Source organism: Haliotis rufescens, unplaced genomic scaffold (assembly GCF_023055435.1).
Source record: "Haliotis rufescens isolate VD_foot unplaced genomic scaffold, xgHalRufe1.0.p SCAF_4, whole genome shotgun sequence".
In the NCBI taxonomy this organism is placed as follows: domain Eukaryota; kingdom Metazoa; phylum Mollusca; class Gastropoda; order Lepetellida; family Haliotidae; genus Haliotis; species Haliotis rufescens.
The window spans coordinates 65,021,988-65,037,067 of NW_025964112.1; the positions used below are offsets into that span (position 1 = coordinate 65,021,988).

General features: G+C 40.2%; 1 protein-coding gene across 1 annotated transcript; it reads left to right on the forward strand.

The window, feature by feature from the left end:
• Positions 1 to 9,830: 9,830 nt before the first annotated feature.
• Positions 9,831 to 14,399, forward strand: LOC124152915. The gene is made up of 4 exons (XM_048382595.1): positions 9,831 to 9,931; positions 12,004 to 12,227; positions 13,106 to 13,152; positions 14,299 to 14,399. Exons 2-4 carry the CDS (start codon positions 12,005 to 12,007, stop codon positions 14,329 to 14,331), a joined length of 303 nt encoding a protein of 100 aa, XP_048238552.1. The 5' UTR covers positions 9,831 to 9,931; position 12,004; the 3' UTR covers positions 14,332 to 14,399.
• The last annotated feature ends 681 nt before the right edge of the window (positions 14,400 to 15,080 follow it).

Sequence of the window (15,080 nt, forward strand, 5' to 3'; positions counted from 1 at the left end):
TCAAGTGTAAACATCACTCACGCACGCATGATGCATACTGGTAATCCTATATTAACATCACTCATGCACCACGAATAGTTAAGTGTAAACATCACTCACGCACGAACCATGCATACTGGTAGTCCTATATTAAAATCGCCCATGCACAACGAATAGTCAAGTGTAAACATCACTCCCGCGCCATGGATAGTCCTATATTAAGGTTACTCGCTCAACCTGTATGGTTAATGTACACAAGATTGCATATCCCACGCATAATGATTACACGGCATATTTGTAAGCTTATTCAGGAATATAGTATATTGCACACTTAATGACATTTCATGCTATAACATTGAACCCAAGTTTGTGTGGAAATATTATATGTGGTAACAGTTTTGTATATATACTTATATATTGTAAAATGTGTTTAATTAACGTTAAGGTATGATATTTAATGCGTACAAGATCTCGTTTGAATCTGATGGAGACATGTTGACAAAGAAAGGGGTGACAAAGTCCCTTAAATTATTGCTCATTGGAAATGTCAAATTCAAAAGTTAGGGGAAATGTTGAAATGTTGACAAAGATAAAATGCATGACAAGTAGCCTATTTTTTTTCTTTCTGACACTAGCAAGTGTTTGACTTCTGGTTTGATCAAGTACAATGTACATGAAAAAGGCTGAAACATGTAAACGGTATCTTGTTCCAACTTCATGAGTAAATATTTCCGTTTTAGCATAAAGCATCCTGTGTTTCTATACATGCACGGGACATTAATTGTCCCGTGTAATTCCGACTATATGCAACTCCCTTGCTTGATTTGCACCACATTTGTTCCTGTTTTTTTTCAGGTGAACAGTTGATCATTAAAAAATGGTTTTGCATATGTTTGTGGCTGGTGCCATCGGCTGGGGCAGGATACGCTCACCTTTTCCCGAACACCTGGTGTCATCACTGTTTGACACTGATTCATAAACATATGTTCATGATATGGTCGGAATCGTACCATCGACTCTGCTTGGAGCAGGATTTCCGATGAATATGGAAAGGGTCTTACTTAGATCAAAGACTTACATTATCATATCATCACATGTTTGAAAGAATAATTCCTGTCTGAAAACCCAAACAATAATCCTTTGACACATTTCATCCTCAGCTATACACTGCTGTTATTGGCCCAAAACAGGCACGTTTTGAAATGGACAAAGTCGATCTAGCTTTTATTACATATTGTGAAGACATCAGATAAAATTCGTGTCTTATATTATGAAGATCCGATGCGCCGAATAGAGCCCTTGTCGTACCCCAGCTGTCCTTCCATGAAATGATATGGTTTATGATTACATTCTGTAACTGTTACTTACTATTTTTATCCTTCTATATTTCCATTGTTCATGACTGGGATTTCAGCCTAGATGCTATAAATAGAACACGCAATCACGACCTCGAACAGGAAGTAGGACTGGGTCATACAGTCGCCTAGCGGCGATACCACCAACCTGTTAGGATGACATTTACATTAAAGTGTCGCCGGGTTTGAGTGAAGGCGCACAACTCCTGTGAGCTATTTCGCATGTCGTAAAATCAACGGTTACTTTCCGCATGAGTTAATTTACATAAGTTCATTGTATTAGTAAACAGCGCCACCGTACGAACTGTATGTATCATTATAGGATCTAGAAGTGACCATTTTGATTTAACTCCTCCCTTTCAGATGTAGAACTACCCTCGACAGTTCAACCATGACCAATGTGACGGATTGTGCAAGTAACATAGGCTAAGTGACATGGCGTCTAATTCGGACGACGATGATGTGTCGATTCCATCATGATATTGGTGAGCGAGACACAACAGACCCGACCGTACTGCCTACCCCTAAGTTAAATCCAAACGGCGGGTAAGCTCCATTGGATGCACAACAGACACACACACACACACACACACACACACACACACACACACACACACACACACACACACACACACACACACACACACACACATGAACGTGCAGCCCTATTCCTTCTCACCTTTACCTATGCATATCCCTGCCATGAAATCAGATCTCCTTTTCATATCCCACATCCCGTTACTAGCAACCAACATCCATCATTTTTGCAACCCACATCATTTATTTTCCAGTTGAAGGCTTCAGTCGCATTTTGTTACTAAGAAACTGAATAACCTTATTTATTATCTTTAGGAAACGGTGACGGTGCATGTGAACACATAGCAACTGATCAGAATATTGAGCGACAATTCATGAACCTGACTCACATTGGTAAGCCACGTTACTCATCAATACTTACAGTGAAACAACTCATCAATACATCATCTCTTTGTAAATGGTTTTAACTAGATGAAAGAAGACCCTTTACACATCCTTGTCGGATATATGGAACTGTGGATGCGATGATGCTTATTGCTCGATCACACCACCAAATTTTGATATACATATCAGCTCATACCACGACATGACTCATTGGGGGCTTCGTGTCAAGTATTGTTCCATTACGACTGTGTTATGAACATGTGTACACCATGGATCACCATCATGTTGAGACTCTTATCAGGTACCCTGCCTCTTCGGTGGCACCAGTCACAAACACACGCAAAGGCAAGTGAAGTGCCACTTGAACATTTAGTACAAGTCAAAATAGGAAATTATATCGGACATCGTTTGTGTCAATGATGCGACGAATATTGCAATGTCCTCCCCATGTCCATCACACAACTGTTTAAAGGTGTATACCTTGAATGTCGCAACCTTGATCAAACAACTTTTTGGCAAGAGTCCCATGACACTCGTTGAAATCTTCGCAGAAAGAGCATGCTCGAAAGTATCTCAAAAGTTGTGACATGTAGACACCAAAGGTGGGAGCTGCTGGAATATTGTTCGACACAAAAGTAAAGTTGACTATTGAAAAGTTAAAGTCTTGTGGACAGTTTTTGTCACTCTTAATCTTTTATGCATAGATGTAAATATGAAACATTGCTTATTATTGGTCTCCTTTATTTTTAGTTCAGGTGGGTAAACCAGTAAGTGAGAATTGTCTATTTGACCATTATTGAACGATATCAGATCAGATATAAACTTGAAACGTTATTTAAACCTTCCTGGCCAAATTATCTTGATTTCATTTTGCCAATCCTCATCAGACTTTCCGATTCATATGGAGCACTGTTTAACCTGAAAAAGCTCTTACGTAAAACCGATTCTAGTACTAGTTCGGGGTTCCCTATTGAGAATTATTGCCCTGAAAACATGAACAAATAACAAGTATTTCATGATTGTTAAACAACAGTCATTGACGAAAGCTGATTGGATCTATTATTGAGCTCGTTAATAATGTATTTCGCACCGGACCAGGTCATACTTGGGGTACTTGGCCGCAGTTGTATCCATGCTTGAAGTTCCCCCTGTTGAGACGTCAGCTTCCGGTAACTTTTTCTGCGAATTGTGCATGTCCCAAAACAAAGAAGTATATACTCTTCAGACTGGAAAATTGCATAATCTACCGAAAAAAGTATGTTTAATAAAACATAACTTGTGGTAATCCTGACATCATCATCATCATAAGACGAAGAAGAAGAAAAAGAAGAAGAGTGAGTGAGTGAGTGAGTGAGTGAGTGTGTTGCGTTTAACGCCGCTTTGAACAGTATTCCAGTTATATCACGGCGTGTCAGCTTAATGTGGGAGGGAAGCCCGAAGTGATGCAGGTCTCAGACGTTTATCACTTCGGTAAAACCCACGAGCACGGGTATGGTGCTGACAAACCTAGAAACATAATCGGGGCGAACCAAGATTCGAACCCACAATCATAGGTTTCTGTCGTACCCAAAGGATGCAACTCTGTACAGCGAGTTGCTCCTTAGACGACTGGGCCACCCGTGCCCCCAAAACGAAGAAGAGGAAGAAGAGAAGAAGAAGAATGTAATGTACATTATGCAATATTTATATGTAATTAACACAAGTCCAACCGCATTACATTGAAGATAAATGTAGCTATGTTTTGAACAGGGATACATCATTTGAAGCCATCAATCTATTTATCCTACATAAGGTAGGGTTTAAGTATATATACAAATGATAACGATAGAAACTAAAATTATTACAAAATGATATTCATCTTCAACTTGACCCTTTTTTCAATCGAAACACAACCTTTGATATGTTAGGTCTTTTTTGTATCTTAGTCTCAATGTTAGGCTGGTGGGTTCAACATTTGAACTGAGCAACTACTGTCCTAGTTATGAATGTAATTGTTTGCTTTCTTTTAAATATTATTTTGAACCAAATTTATGTTGAATAAACTAAAAAGGGTTAATGCTATGGTTAATATCAATCTTGCTAATAGGAAACTTCAGACGAAGTATATATTCAGACATGAAGCTGACAATGTTGCTTATAAATAATTGCAATTCCCAAATGCACCCCAAACCACTAGAGAATAGAATGTGTTAACGTTTGATGCTCAGTTGGTCTTACGTTTCACGGTCTAACATTAACAGATCATAATATTTATTTATTTCAGACCATTACTTAACACATATATAGCCAATATGTACACTTGGCATTTTCCGCACTGTTCTCTAACAACATGATTTTAGGAAGACTGCTTTACACCATGAAAATCGATTACACATAAAAATGTGTACAACTTCTATATCCTGGTATTTATTAACACCCCATAGTTCAGTGCCATACAGTAAATTGAACTGATTTTGGAATCAGATATTTATAAAAAGGCTGCAGAAAATATAACGATTTTATGAGTCCACTATTTTTTAGATTCTTGACAAATTCACCATCTTTCTGAAAACAACAATGTTATTGTTATTTACATTAACTGACAAATGGTAGTTATCACGAAAACATTTTTAAGACATCAACACGTTTTTGTACCCCTTATGTTTACAGTATCATGCAAATGGACAAAATCATCTGCAAATAACAACACAACTTGTATAATATGAGCGTGTAGTTGTACACATGGAACACAAGACGGTTCTATTTGTTATGCAAGTTCATCGACAAACATTGAGAAAAGGATAGGACTCATCGCACAGCCTTGGCTAACACATAGTGCGCAATTGAAATGTTCCAAACATTGTCATTAGCCTTAACCCATCCATTCACACAACTATAAATAGATTCGGGTGCCTTTATCATGTTTGGTTAAACTCCCTATACTTTAGAATATACCATTTATAAATTTAGATAGATTTTGTTGAATAACACTTTGAAACATGACTTGTTAATATCCGTTAATATGAGACCGCAGCAGAAAAAAACCCACTCAAATATAGATGATACATCTGTTGACAGAATGTTTTCTCTTAAAAGTTCCGCAAAGTTAATATCCCAAAGAAACTTAAAACAGTACCGATGGTGGCGTGCATCTCGCGGAGGGCCTGATCCGATATCAGAGTCACGGGATTGAAATGAATAGCTGATGGGGAAGTATGGCGAGACACTCCGAGATCCGATGTAAACAAATCACCTGACACGATGAAATAATCAACACCACTTGTTGCTGTTGATGCAAGAAATGTAAAGTCATCAAATCATGCATCCGTTCTAGACTAACGCTTAGTCACTGAAACTATATTATTGTGATAGAAATAAGCAACTACATATAAATTGAAAAGGCACCCCCGTGAGATTGGAGATTCCGAATCTATTGAAAATCTAGACTTAAGGACTCGGCGGAAGGGATATAATTAGGGTTTAGGGATATCAGACAAATTACATCCGTTCGACAACGACCATTTAGAACTTTTAGGTTCAATACGGAAGTGGAATATATAAAATCCCAAATTTCAAATCGTCATTTGCTGTAAAACATCCAAAGCGGAATCTTGAACCAACCCACAATGGCTATTGTTGGTGTTGTGTTGCCATGGCAATCACAGGCGTATATTGTACAGACTGCAGTTGCTCTTGGAGGTCATATGGAAGCTCTTTATTACGTCTAGTGTGCTACTCATGTCTATCTGTCTGCCTCCCTAAGTACTTATCTTACTACTCAAACGAGAGACATTATCATCGTTGTATATAATAAATGAAGAGTTACATTCAAGCGGTTCTTGTCCGACGTTGATATCAATACCACCAACACGAAAACACCTTGCTGGGACCGCGCTGAGTTCCTGTTGAAATCACTTTAATTAATTTAGTCAATGAGTTGATTTCGGAGAAGAATATCGGATATAACTTTATAGAGTCAATACTTGTGTTGGTTGTAGTGAGTGTGCCTGGGTTACGCTGGAGCAGGATACGCTCACCTTTTTGCTAACACCTGGTGTCCTCACTGTTTGATAGAGAACCACAGACACATTCTTATGCTTATTATTTAGTCGGAATCGTACAGTTTCAACATCACAGCATTTTGTGAGAGTTAGGCCGCATGAAGAGAAAAGAATGTCATGGTTTTCCTTGTCAATGTCGACTGTCTAAAATAGTGTTTGGTGGTGATTCCATGAACTTCTACTGTAAAAGCCACACAACACAGGGTGAGATAGCTTTATTAACGTGTACCCAGCAATCGGCACACCGAATATATGATAAATGAAATCATTTTTGTTATTTAAGAAAATCGTTTTGGGTTATTTCATGTTTGAAATGAGACCCTACAAGTGTAGCGTAATTTGTTCATATGAGAGTAAAGGGGCACTCACGTTACTATCATGTGATAGGTTTGATAACAGAAAAATAGAAATGTTCATTTTGACATGTGCTGTAAATTAGCCTGGCACGTTCAACCTGCGAACAGTTATTCAAGCGAGACAGTTGATGTTAATTGAAATATGGATTCTGATGATAGCTAAACAGGGATAAAATGTATTTTCAAGTGTGCCACAATAAACTTTGAGTGATATGTAGTGCTCCAACAAGAAGAATTCTCTGAACCATCTACGAACTCTCTGGATGTCATTCTATCAGGAGCAAGATAGTAAGCAGTTACAATTATGAAAGTTTGTCCACATCCATTGGATTGAGAAGCCCTCCATCGTAATATTCCTCGAATACTAGTATTTCACACCTACAATTCCACAACTAAAATAGTCCCCTCCCTCCCTCCCTCACTCCTTGTTCTCTCGTGCTGCAGAAACGTGTCGCTGGATGCGCTCAGAGTGTCAGCTCGAAAGAAGCTGTCTCAGTACCTCAACATCGAGAAGCTGCTGAATGAAGATGGCATTGTACCAGACTATAATGGACTGGCCGAGCAAATTGGCTTCTCCGTCCTGGAGATCCAGAACTTTGGCCGACAGAGAGACCCTACGACGGAGGTGCTGAACGATTGGACGAGGAGACCAGACTTGTCCCCGACTGTAGGCCAGCTCTTTTACTATCTCAAGGTGATGGGCCGTGAAGATGTGATGACAGACGGCAAACGTAGCATCGGTTAGTCGCATTCAAATTGTCTGTCAGGATACATTTTCCCGAGGCAAGGGAGCTAACCGACTATAAAAGTGGAAACTGGACTTTTACAGTCAGTTAACTCCCTTGCCTCGGGAAGATTATCACGATATACAGTATTGTTATTTGTAACTTTAGAGCAATACTTTACATTCAGTTGACATACTTGATATAACTGTAATGAACGTGGTGTACTGACAATTCACAAAGAGGTGTTGCCTCTTTCTACCAATATTTGGAAATTTGATATTTCTGTTCATTGTAAATATACATTTGTTATAATCATACCCGGATAATACTTGTATTGGGGCAGGGGGGGTGACTGACTGGATTTCTTGCCTTTGACGAACTTGCCCAAGAAAGAAGATGCATACAAAATTGCAAATAACGAAACTTACAGACATCGACAGACTGACAGAAGCATCCCTCAACTGTTCCCACCGAGTCAGTGTTGATTAGTGTCTGAAATAATTGGAAGACTTAGGCCTACAGAGCACATATGTTTGAAAAGGAACTTTTGAATTCAGTTTAATTCAGGTTAGAGACAGATCAACATTTCAGGATCACGTAACTGTTCTGATCCAGTCAGTGTTGACATTGGTGGCTGTAATCATTTGAAGATTTGGACCTAAGAGTACACGTGTAACTTCTACGTTCAGTGTTATATGTTACAGTCAGCTCAGCATTTAAGCAGTGATCAGTGCCTTGGCTGGATTTCAGATTCTCCTGTGCATACAAAACATTGTCAACAAAGGCTGAATCCTCAAATGAATTGGGAGGCAGACTCCAATCCAAGTGTCAGATTATATATATTTCTATTTTGTGAAACAATCACAAGTGTCACAGGTGTGACTGTACAAAGACTGTGTTTGTAACTTGTTCCCAACTATAACATTAACCTGCCATGATCCTTCACAGTGGACTACTGGGGATCTATGTTGTTGTGTAGCGAGCTGGCTTGTGCAGACACACGTGAGTCAGGGGAGCTCCCAGGTACACTCTCTCAGAGATGCATATCAGTGATGGACCTGGGGTTACTGCTGCCTAGCGCAAGAGCCACAACATTGTCTTTGTTAACCCTGTTGTGTAACGTATGTCGTTTTGGACCATGGCGATCATGCAACTTCTTGTGTAATGAACTTGGGCTGAAATTCTCAGTTGTCTTCACTCAAGTGCAGAAAGAAATTGTGTTCACCGTTATAAGAGATCTTTTGGAAATACGTTTCCAGTAGGATTCCTGGAGGCCTATTTCCCTTCTGTCATTATCAGATTCAAGATTCAAATTGCGTTGGCGTAGCTTAAACACTATTTGCAACATGTCGCCGAATCCTACTCCCTATTAGTGGGATGTATACATTCTTACATTGGGGATGATGTCTTACATTGGTGATGATGTTTCTCCCTGTTTTGATCACATACATCAGTTACACATCTTTCCACCGAGATGGTTTGTTCACAGATCACTAATGCAATGTATAGTATTGTTCTTTTGGAACCAATGAATTTATCTAGATATTACAACTTTTATGTAATACCAACTTGTAGTGTAGCTGTCAGTTAACCTTGGTTGTTCAGGGACACCAAAACAGTTCAAATGTACATCAACTCAGGTCTAACAGGAACTATCAATACAACCACTGCGATTGTCAGTTAGCCTGGGATATTCAGGGACCCCAATTAAGTGGATGTGTCAGTTTACCTGGGCCAGTTAAACGGGATCCTTCACGAACACCCAACCGGTGTATCTGTCAGTGTAACGGGGTAATTCACGAAAACCTTACTAGTGGAGCTATCTGTTAGGAGGGGTCATTCACGGACACCCTACCAGAGGAGCTATCTGTTAGGAGGGGTCATTCACGGACCCCCAACCAGAGTAGCTGTCATTTAACAGAGTCATTCAAGGACACCCAACCAGAGGAGCTATCATTTAAACAGAGTCATTCACGGACATCCAACCAGTGGAGCTGTCATTTAAACAGAGTCATTCGCGGACACCCAACCAGAGTAGATGTCATTTAAACAGAGTCATTACTTGTGGAGCTATCTGTTAGGAGGAGTCATTCAAGGACACCCAACCAGAGTAGCTGTCATTTAAACAGAGTCATTCACGGACATCCAACCAGTGGAGCTATCATTTAACAGAGTCATTCACGGACACCCAACCAGAGTAGCTGTCATTTAAACAGAGTTATTTCTGGTGGACCTATCTGTTAGGAGGGGTCATTCACGGACACCCAACCAGTGGAGCTGTCAGTGTAACGGGGTAATTCGCGAAAACCTTACCAGTGGAGCTATCTGTCAGATGGAATCATTCACCCAACCGATGGAGCTGACAGTGAGAGTACGACCAGACGGAGACCTAGATTTACGCGTGGTCCTGTTTGTGGAACACGACTGGGTGACACACCTCGATTCCGGAGAGGAACGGTCCGTATCTCAGAAACATTTGGCCACGTGATACTCATGACTGTTTATTTAATCTGCTTGTCCCAGTAAACGTCTCTCCTGACCTGTTCATTTATTAGGTAGGCTGTTTCATTCACTGAACTGATTACACTCGTTTGTAATAATGATAAATTGTTACCGACTTACATTGCATATCTCAATTGCGTGGATCGATATTCATGATGTCAGTGACTGGATTGTTTGTTTCAGACTCGATTATTGACAGACCGCCGTCATATAGTTTTTCACAAACAACAAACAAACACCATATTGCCACATCCAACTTTAAACTGTTCTGAAAATGGATGGTGAATGTCTTCCAAGAACTGAGTTAACAAACAGGTTAACATAACGACTTGATTCGTGTTTATGTACACACAGGAACGCAAGAACATATTGACATGAACAATTTAAACAATCGATAACGCATGCTTTGTCTGAAGAATTCGGAACATCTGTTATTGTTGCGTTGTGTAATATGAGACTTCATTGCAAAGAGTTGATCTTGTGTGGTGAGATCACCTACTAAGCTGCAACTCGAATCAGTCCGAAATTGGGAACATTCATTAACGGTACATTTTGGCATGTCTTACTTGGTAAACAAGGCGTTTAAGACGATGCTGTTCTAAGGGCACAGTGGAATCTCTAAGAGTCCCAAGGCTTGATAGGTATAACCTTTATAGTACTTCTGAACTACCGATGACCACACTTGTTTCACTGTCGGTAGGATTCCAAGTTAACGCGGTTTCACATCAGGTTTTGCAAACGTATTGAGTGGGCAAATGTTTCTACATTGTATTACTTCAAAGGTAACTACTTACCTTCCTCCAAGTGCTCTCAAAACTGTGAAAAGTCCCAAATATACCCCCAATAAGTCCCAGTGCAAACTAAAAAGTAAAATTGGTAATAATTGACACAGAGTATCGTCTATTGTGCTCCATCTGTGGGTGAGACATAAGGACATATCAACATAGGTCAACATTGTGACAATATTTCCGCCGTCAAGATAATGTCAGATTATCAAGAAATATTATTTTCTCATTTTGGTGGCAAAACGGCAATTAACGTTCATGTCTTGTTGCCTTGTAGTAACATAATATTGTTAAGTAAAACAATTTTCAACCGCAACACAACAGAAACGAAAGAAATATCTTCCTCAAAGTCCTCTGACCAACCCCTAAACGCCATGAGAGGTGTTATGACGTCACTTCAAAAGATGAATTACAGAAAGTTTAATTCAACCCATCTTTTCCATGTATAATCGTTTATCATATAATGGATAGGTTTCTCGACAGTTGACCATGAGAGCCCCTCGAATAAAAGCGAAATCCGTTTGGGTCATTTACGGATAAATATTAAATTTAAAGGCTAGGTAGGTACTGCTGTCAGTGTTTTCAAACATGGCGTCGTCCTTGCCGATCGGACAAACTACTGGGATAATTGTTATCATTATCAAAATTAAAGTATACCACATCGAAAACCAGGGTCTTAGAAGGGCGTAGCTGAGTGTAGTCAAGTTTGGAAATATATATCTTTTAGTGAAGGGGATCCGTGCTTAGTTCCTTTTACATCTGTGCTTGTAGAACACTGCAGCTTAGGTCTTTTTTCAAGAACAGTTGGGTTTGGCCGAAATAGTGTACTTTGTTTCACTGTGTCGCTGTGTAGGACATCTAGGACCGATGAATTGCCTATGACATTGTAAAATGATATGTAGGCAATTAGCCAAGTGCCTATATGATAGTTACGTCACATTCGAAAAGGACAAGGATCAGTTGGACCCATATTGATTGACTAATCACTGATGCTGAGACGTTGTAATATACTAATGTGCACTAACAAGGAAAACTTGCAAACTTTAGCTATCATGAGATGAGAATACATTGTTGATGATAGAATTTAAAGGGGTTATCTTGCTGGTGTGCTTGGGGATGGTATTAGTTAGCTCGTCAATACTTGTTAGATGCAATGTTTAGTTCCAATACAGAATATTTAAAATCATGCGTGATAACCGCAAATCATGACTTGCTAAATACAATGTTTATCATTGACACAGAATGTCTCAACTCCCCAAACACACTCCCATGATAACCACAAGCTAAGGCTTACTAAATACAATGTTTAATCCTAATACATGTCTATTTATATCTCACAGGATGAAAACCTCATTGCTTTGTGTTTCTCTCTTGGTCCTTGTGGCCTTGACCTCGGCTGACCTTCTGTCGACCTTGAACACTATCCACGCTTCAGACGCCTTCAAGCACCTGCCACCGCAAGGTCAGCTGCTGGTGGTGGAGCTGATGAGTGAAGCTGCAGCAGGCCAACTTCATGCTTACGTGGCTCAAGTTGGAATTGACAAAATATTTCTCCTTCTCTCCCGTGAGTACAACGTGAAGGATCTCACTCAAACCGGATGTAACATCTCCTCTCTAGTAATGACATCTACGCAGCAATCGGTCTCACCAAAACAGGATGAAACCTCCCCTCTCCAGTAATAGTCATTCTGCAGACGTTTGTCTCACTCAAACAGGATGAAACCTCCCCTATCTAGTAATAGCCATTCTGCAGACGTTTGTCTCACTAAAACAGGATGAAACCTCCCCTCTCCAGTAATAGTCATTCTGCAGACGTTTGTCTCACTCAAACAGGATGAAACCTCCCCTATCCAGTGATAGTCATTCTGCAGACGTTTGTCTCACTCAAACAGGATGAAACCTCCCCTATCCAGTAAAAGTAATTCTGCAGACGTTTGTCTCACTCAAACAGGATGAAACCTCCCCTCTCCAGTAATAGTCATTCGGCAGACGTTTGTCTCACTCAAACAGGATGAAACCTCCCCTGTCTAGTAATAACATCTCGGCAGCAGACTGTCTCACTCAAACAGGATGAAACCTCCGGTCAGTAGTAATGACATTTCGGCATCAATCTGCCTTATTCAAACAGGAACAATAGTTCCCCACTCTCCTGTAGACCTCGATTGAAATATAACTTATATAGAAAGCAATTAACTCAGATGGTGTAGATAGGAGAGTGTTTACAACAAGATGTGTGATCATATTTGCTTCAATTGGGTGGGGACATTATGAGGCTGATGCCGTCGTTGTATCGGCTGAACAGCTGACTGCAAAGAAGCGTTTCTAATGATTTAATGTCAATGTCTATATTTACCATAACAGACATAATCACAGAGCTTAATAGTGTCTTAGTTAGGTGGGGAAACCTACCTCCAGTAACGCTTTGTATTCTTATTCCTGTAGATCTTCCAGAACATGAAGAGGCCGTGGTTGTCAATGCTTTGAACAAGGTACGACTGTAGTTCAGATGTACACATACACACACGTACACGTACACGCGTACACACACACACGTACACACATACACGCGTGTACACACATACACACAGACACACATGCACGTACAAACATGTTCACACATACACACGTGTACACATATACACATACACACGTGCATGCACATACACACGTACACACACATAATACACACATACACACTCACGCACATACACGTACGAGCAGACGTTCAAACACGTACATATAAACACGCACATAACACACACGTACACGCACACACGTACACACACTCACATACACGCACGCTCACAGGCCTACACGCAAACACACGTGCATACACACACGTTCACTTACACACGAACACACACACACACACACACACACACACACACACACACACGCACGCACGCACGCACGCACGCACGCACGCACGCACGCACACTTACACACACGCACACTTACACACTTACACACACGCACACTTACACACACGCACACTTACACACACTTACACACACACGCACACGCAGTCGCAGACGTTTTCGTGGTACCCTTTTGAATGCTCCAGGGGATTATAGACAAATGAGCACTCAGACAAGGTTTTCTGGAAGCAAAATATTTGCAACTGGGAGACACGGGTGGCAAGACGGAAAGGGGCTGTCATTCTCTGTGCAGAGTTGTGTCCTTTTTGGTTCGAATCCCACATTTGAAATCACCATACACTCATCTGCACCCTATCCGTGGTAAAGGATTAAGGCCCGCATCAAATCGGGCCTTTATCTGACGCCCAGAACACATCATGTCACTGACAAACTGTTACAGGCGGCGGTAAAGCAAACTCACTCAATCACTATTGGCCTCATCCATGCTGGTGTATTGAGGACCTACTTTTTAATATCCTAGTGGTGGCGGAGAGGTGTGTAGAGACAGTATACTTCATCGATAAATTCTTCAAAATGGACATGTCGCGAAAAAGCAGGCGCAATGAAAGACACCCTACTCTAGCCTGGCACGGCCGACCTGATGCTTGTTTAAGGCGAACTAGTTGACATGCAATTCAATATTGGTACCAATTTGTTTATTAATTATTTTTTGCACTTAATATTGTATAATTATAATAAACACGTGGTTTATTTCAGGCCCTGCAGCACGAGTCTCACCCCGGCAACTAGGACGTCATCACTACGTCATTATTGGAATATGTATTCAATCTTCCAGTAAATAAACATCTTTGACTCCGGAATGTGTTCAAAGTATTGTTTTTAGAAATGTAATTTGTAACAAGGACAATTTGATTAGGTTTTCTGATTTGGTCAAGTGCTGTACAATATCATTAAGTATGATAAGAATACCGTGGTGCCCGCCATAATTGAAAGAAAACCTATTATTTTACTTGCTTTGTAAGTAATAGTGATATACACTTGCATTATCTATCATGAATCGAGGATTATGACATGTTGTTCATTGGCTGTGTTTAATGGTCTAAAGCGAGAGTTTAAAATAGGCTAAATTTGAGTCATTAATCCTATTTATTCTGGCTGACCTATGCCGTCTCTTCCCTAAATGTTAGTCATCGGTCCTATTTATCCAGATTACATGCTGGGAGTTTTATTCTGGCTGACCTATACCGTCACCTATGTATGTCTCCACTCCGTACAGTCGTGTGAGATACTATATGTTAAAAGCCCGTGATATGATCCGCCATTCAAACAGGAAACTTCAGACATGTAAACGGGGTGTAATAGGAATACTGAAATACGTGTCATTCAATGTTCAGGCTTCAGGGAATCTATAAAAACTGGTTGTTTTCAATTTGATTTTTGTGCATTTACTTGCTTTTCGACCAATCTCACTTACAGATATACGTTTGCTGATAGATAAAGGTTTACCAGGTCATGAACAATTGCATGTTTAAAAGTCA

What these genes read in the sequence shown, in the direction of transcription:
- LOC124152915 (XM_048382595.1), top strand. Translation starts at nt 12,005, where the DNA reads ATGAAAACCTCATTGCTTTGTGTTTCTCTCTTGGTCCTTGTGGCCTTG. An exon ending in AATATTTCTCCTTCTCTCCC is followed by an intron (nt 12,228 to 13,105) that starts GTGAGTACAACG and finishes TTATTCCTGTAG; the next exon opens with ATCTTCCAGAACATGAAGAG. An exon ending in TTGTCAATGCTTTGAACAAG is followed by an intron (nt 13,153 to 14,298) that starts GTACGACTGTAG and finishes GGTTTATTTCAG; the next exon opens with GCCCTGCAGCACGAGTCTCA.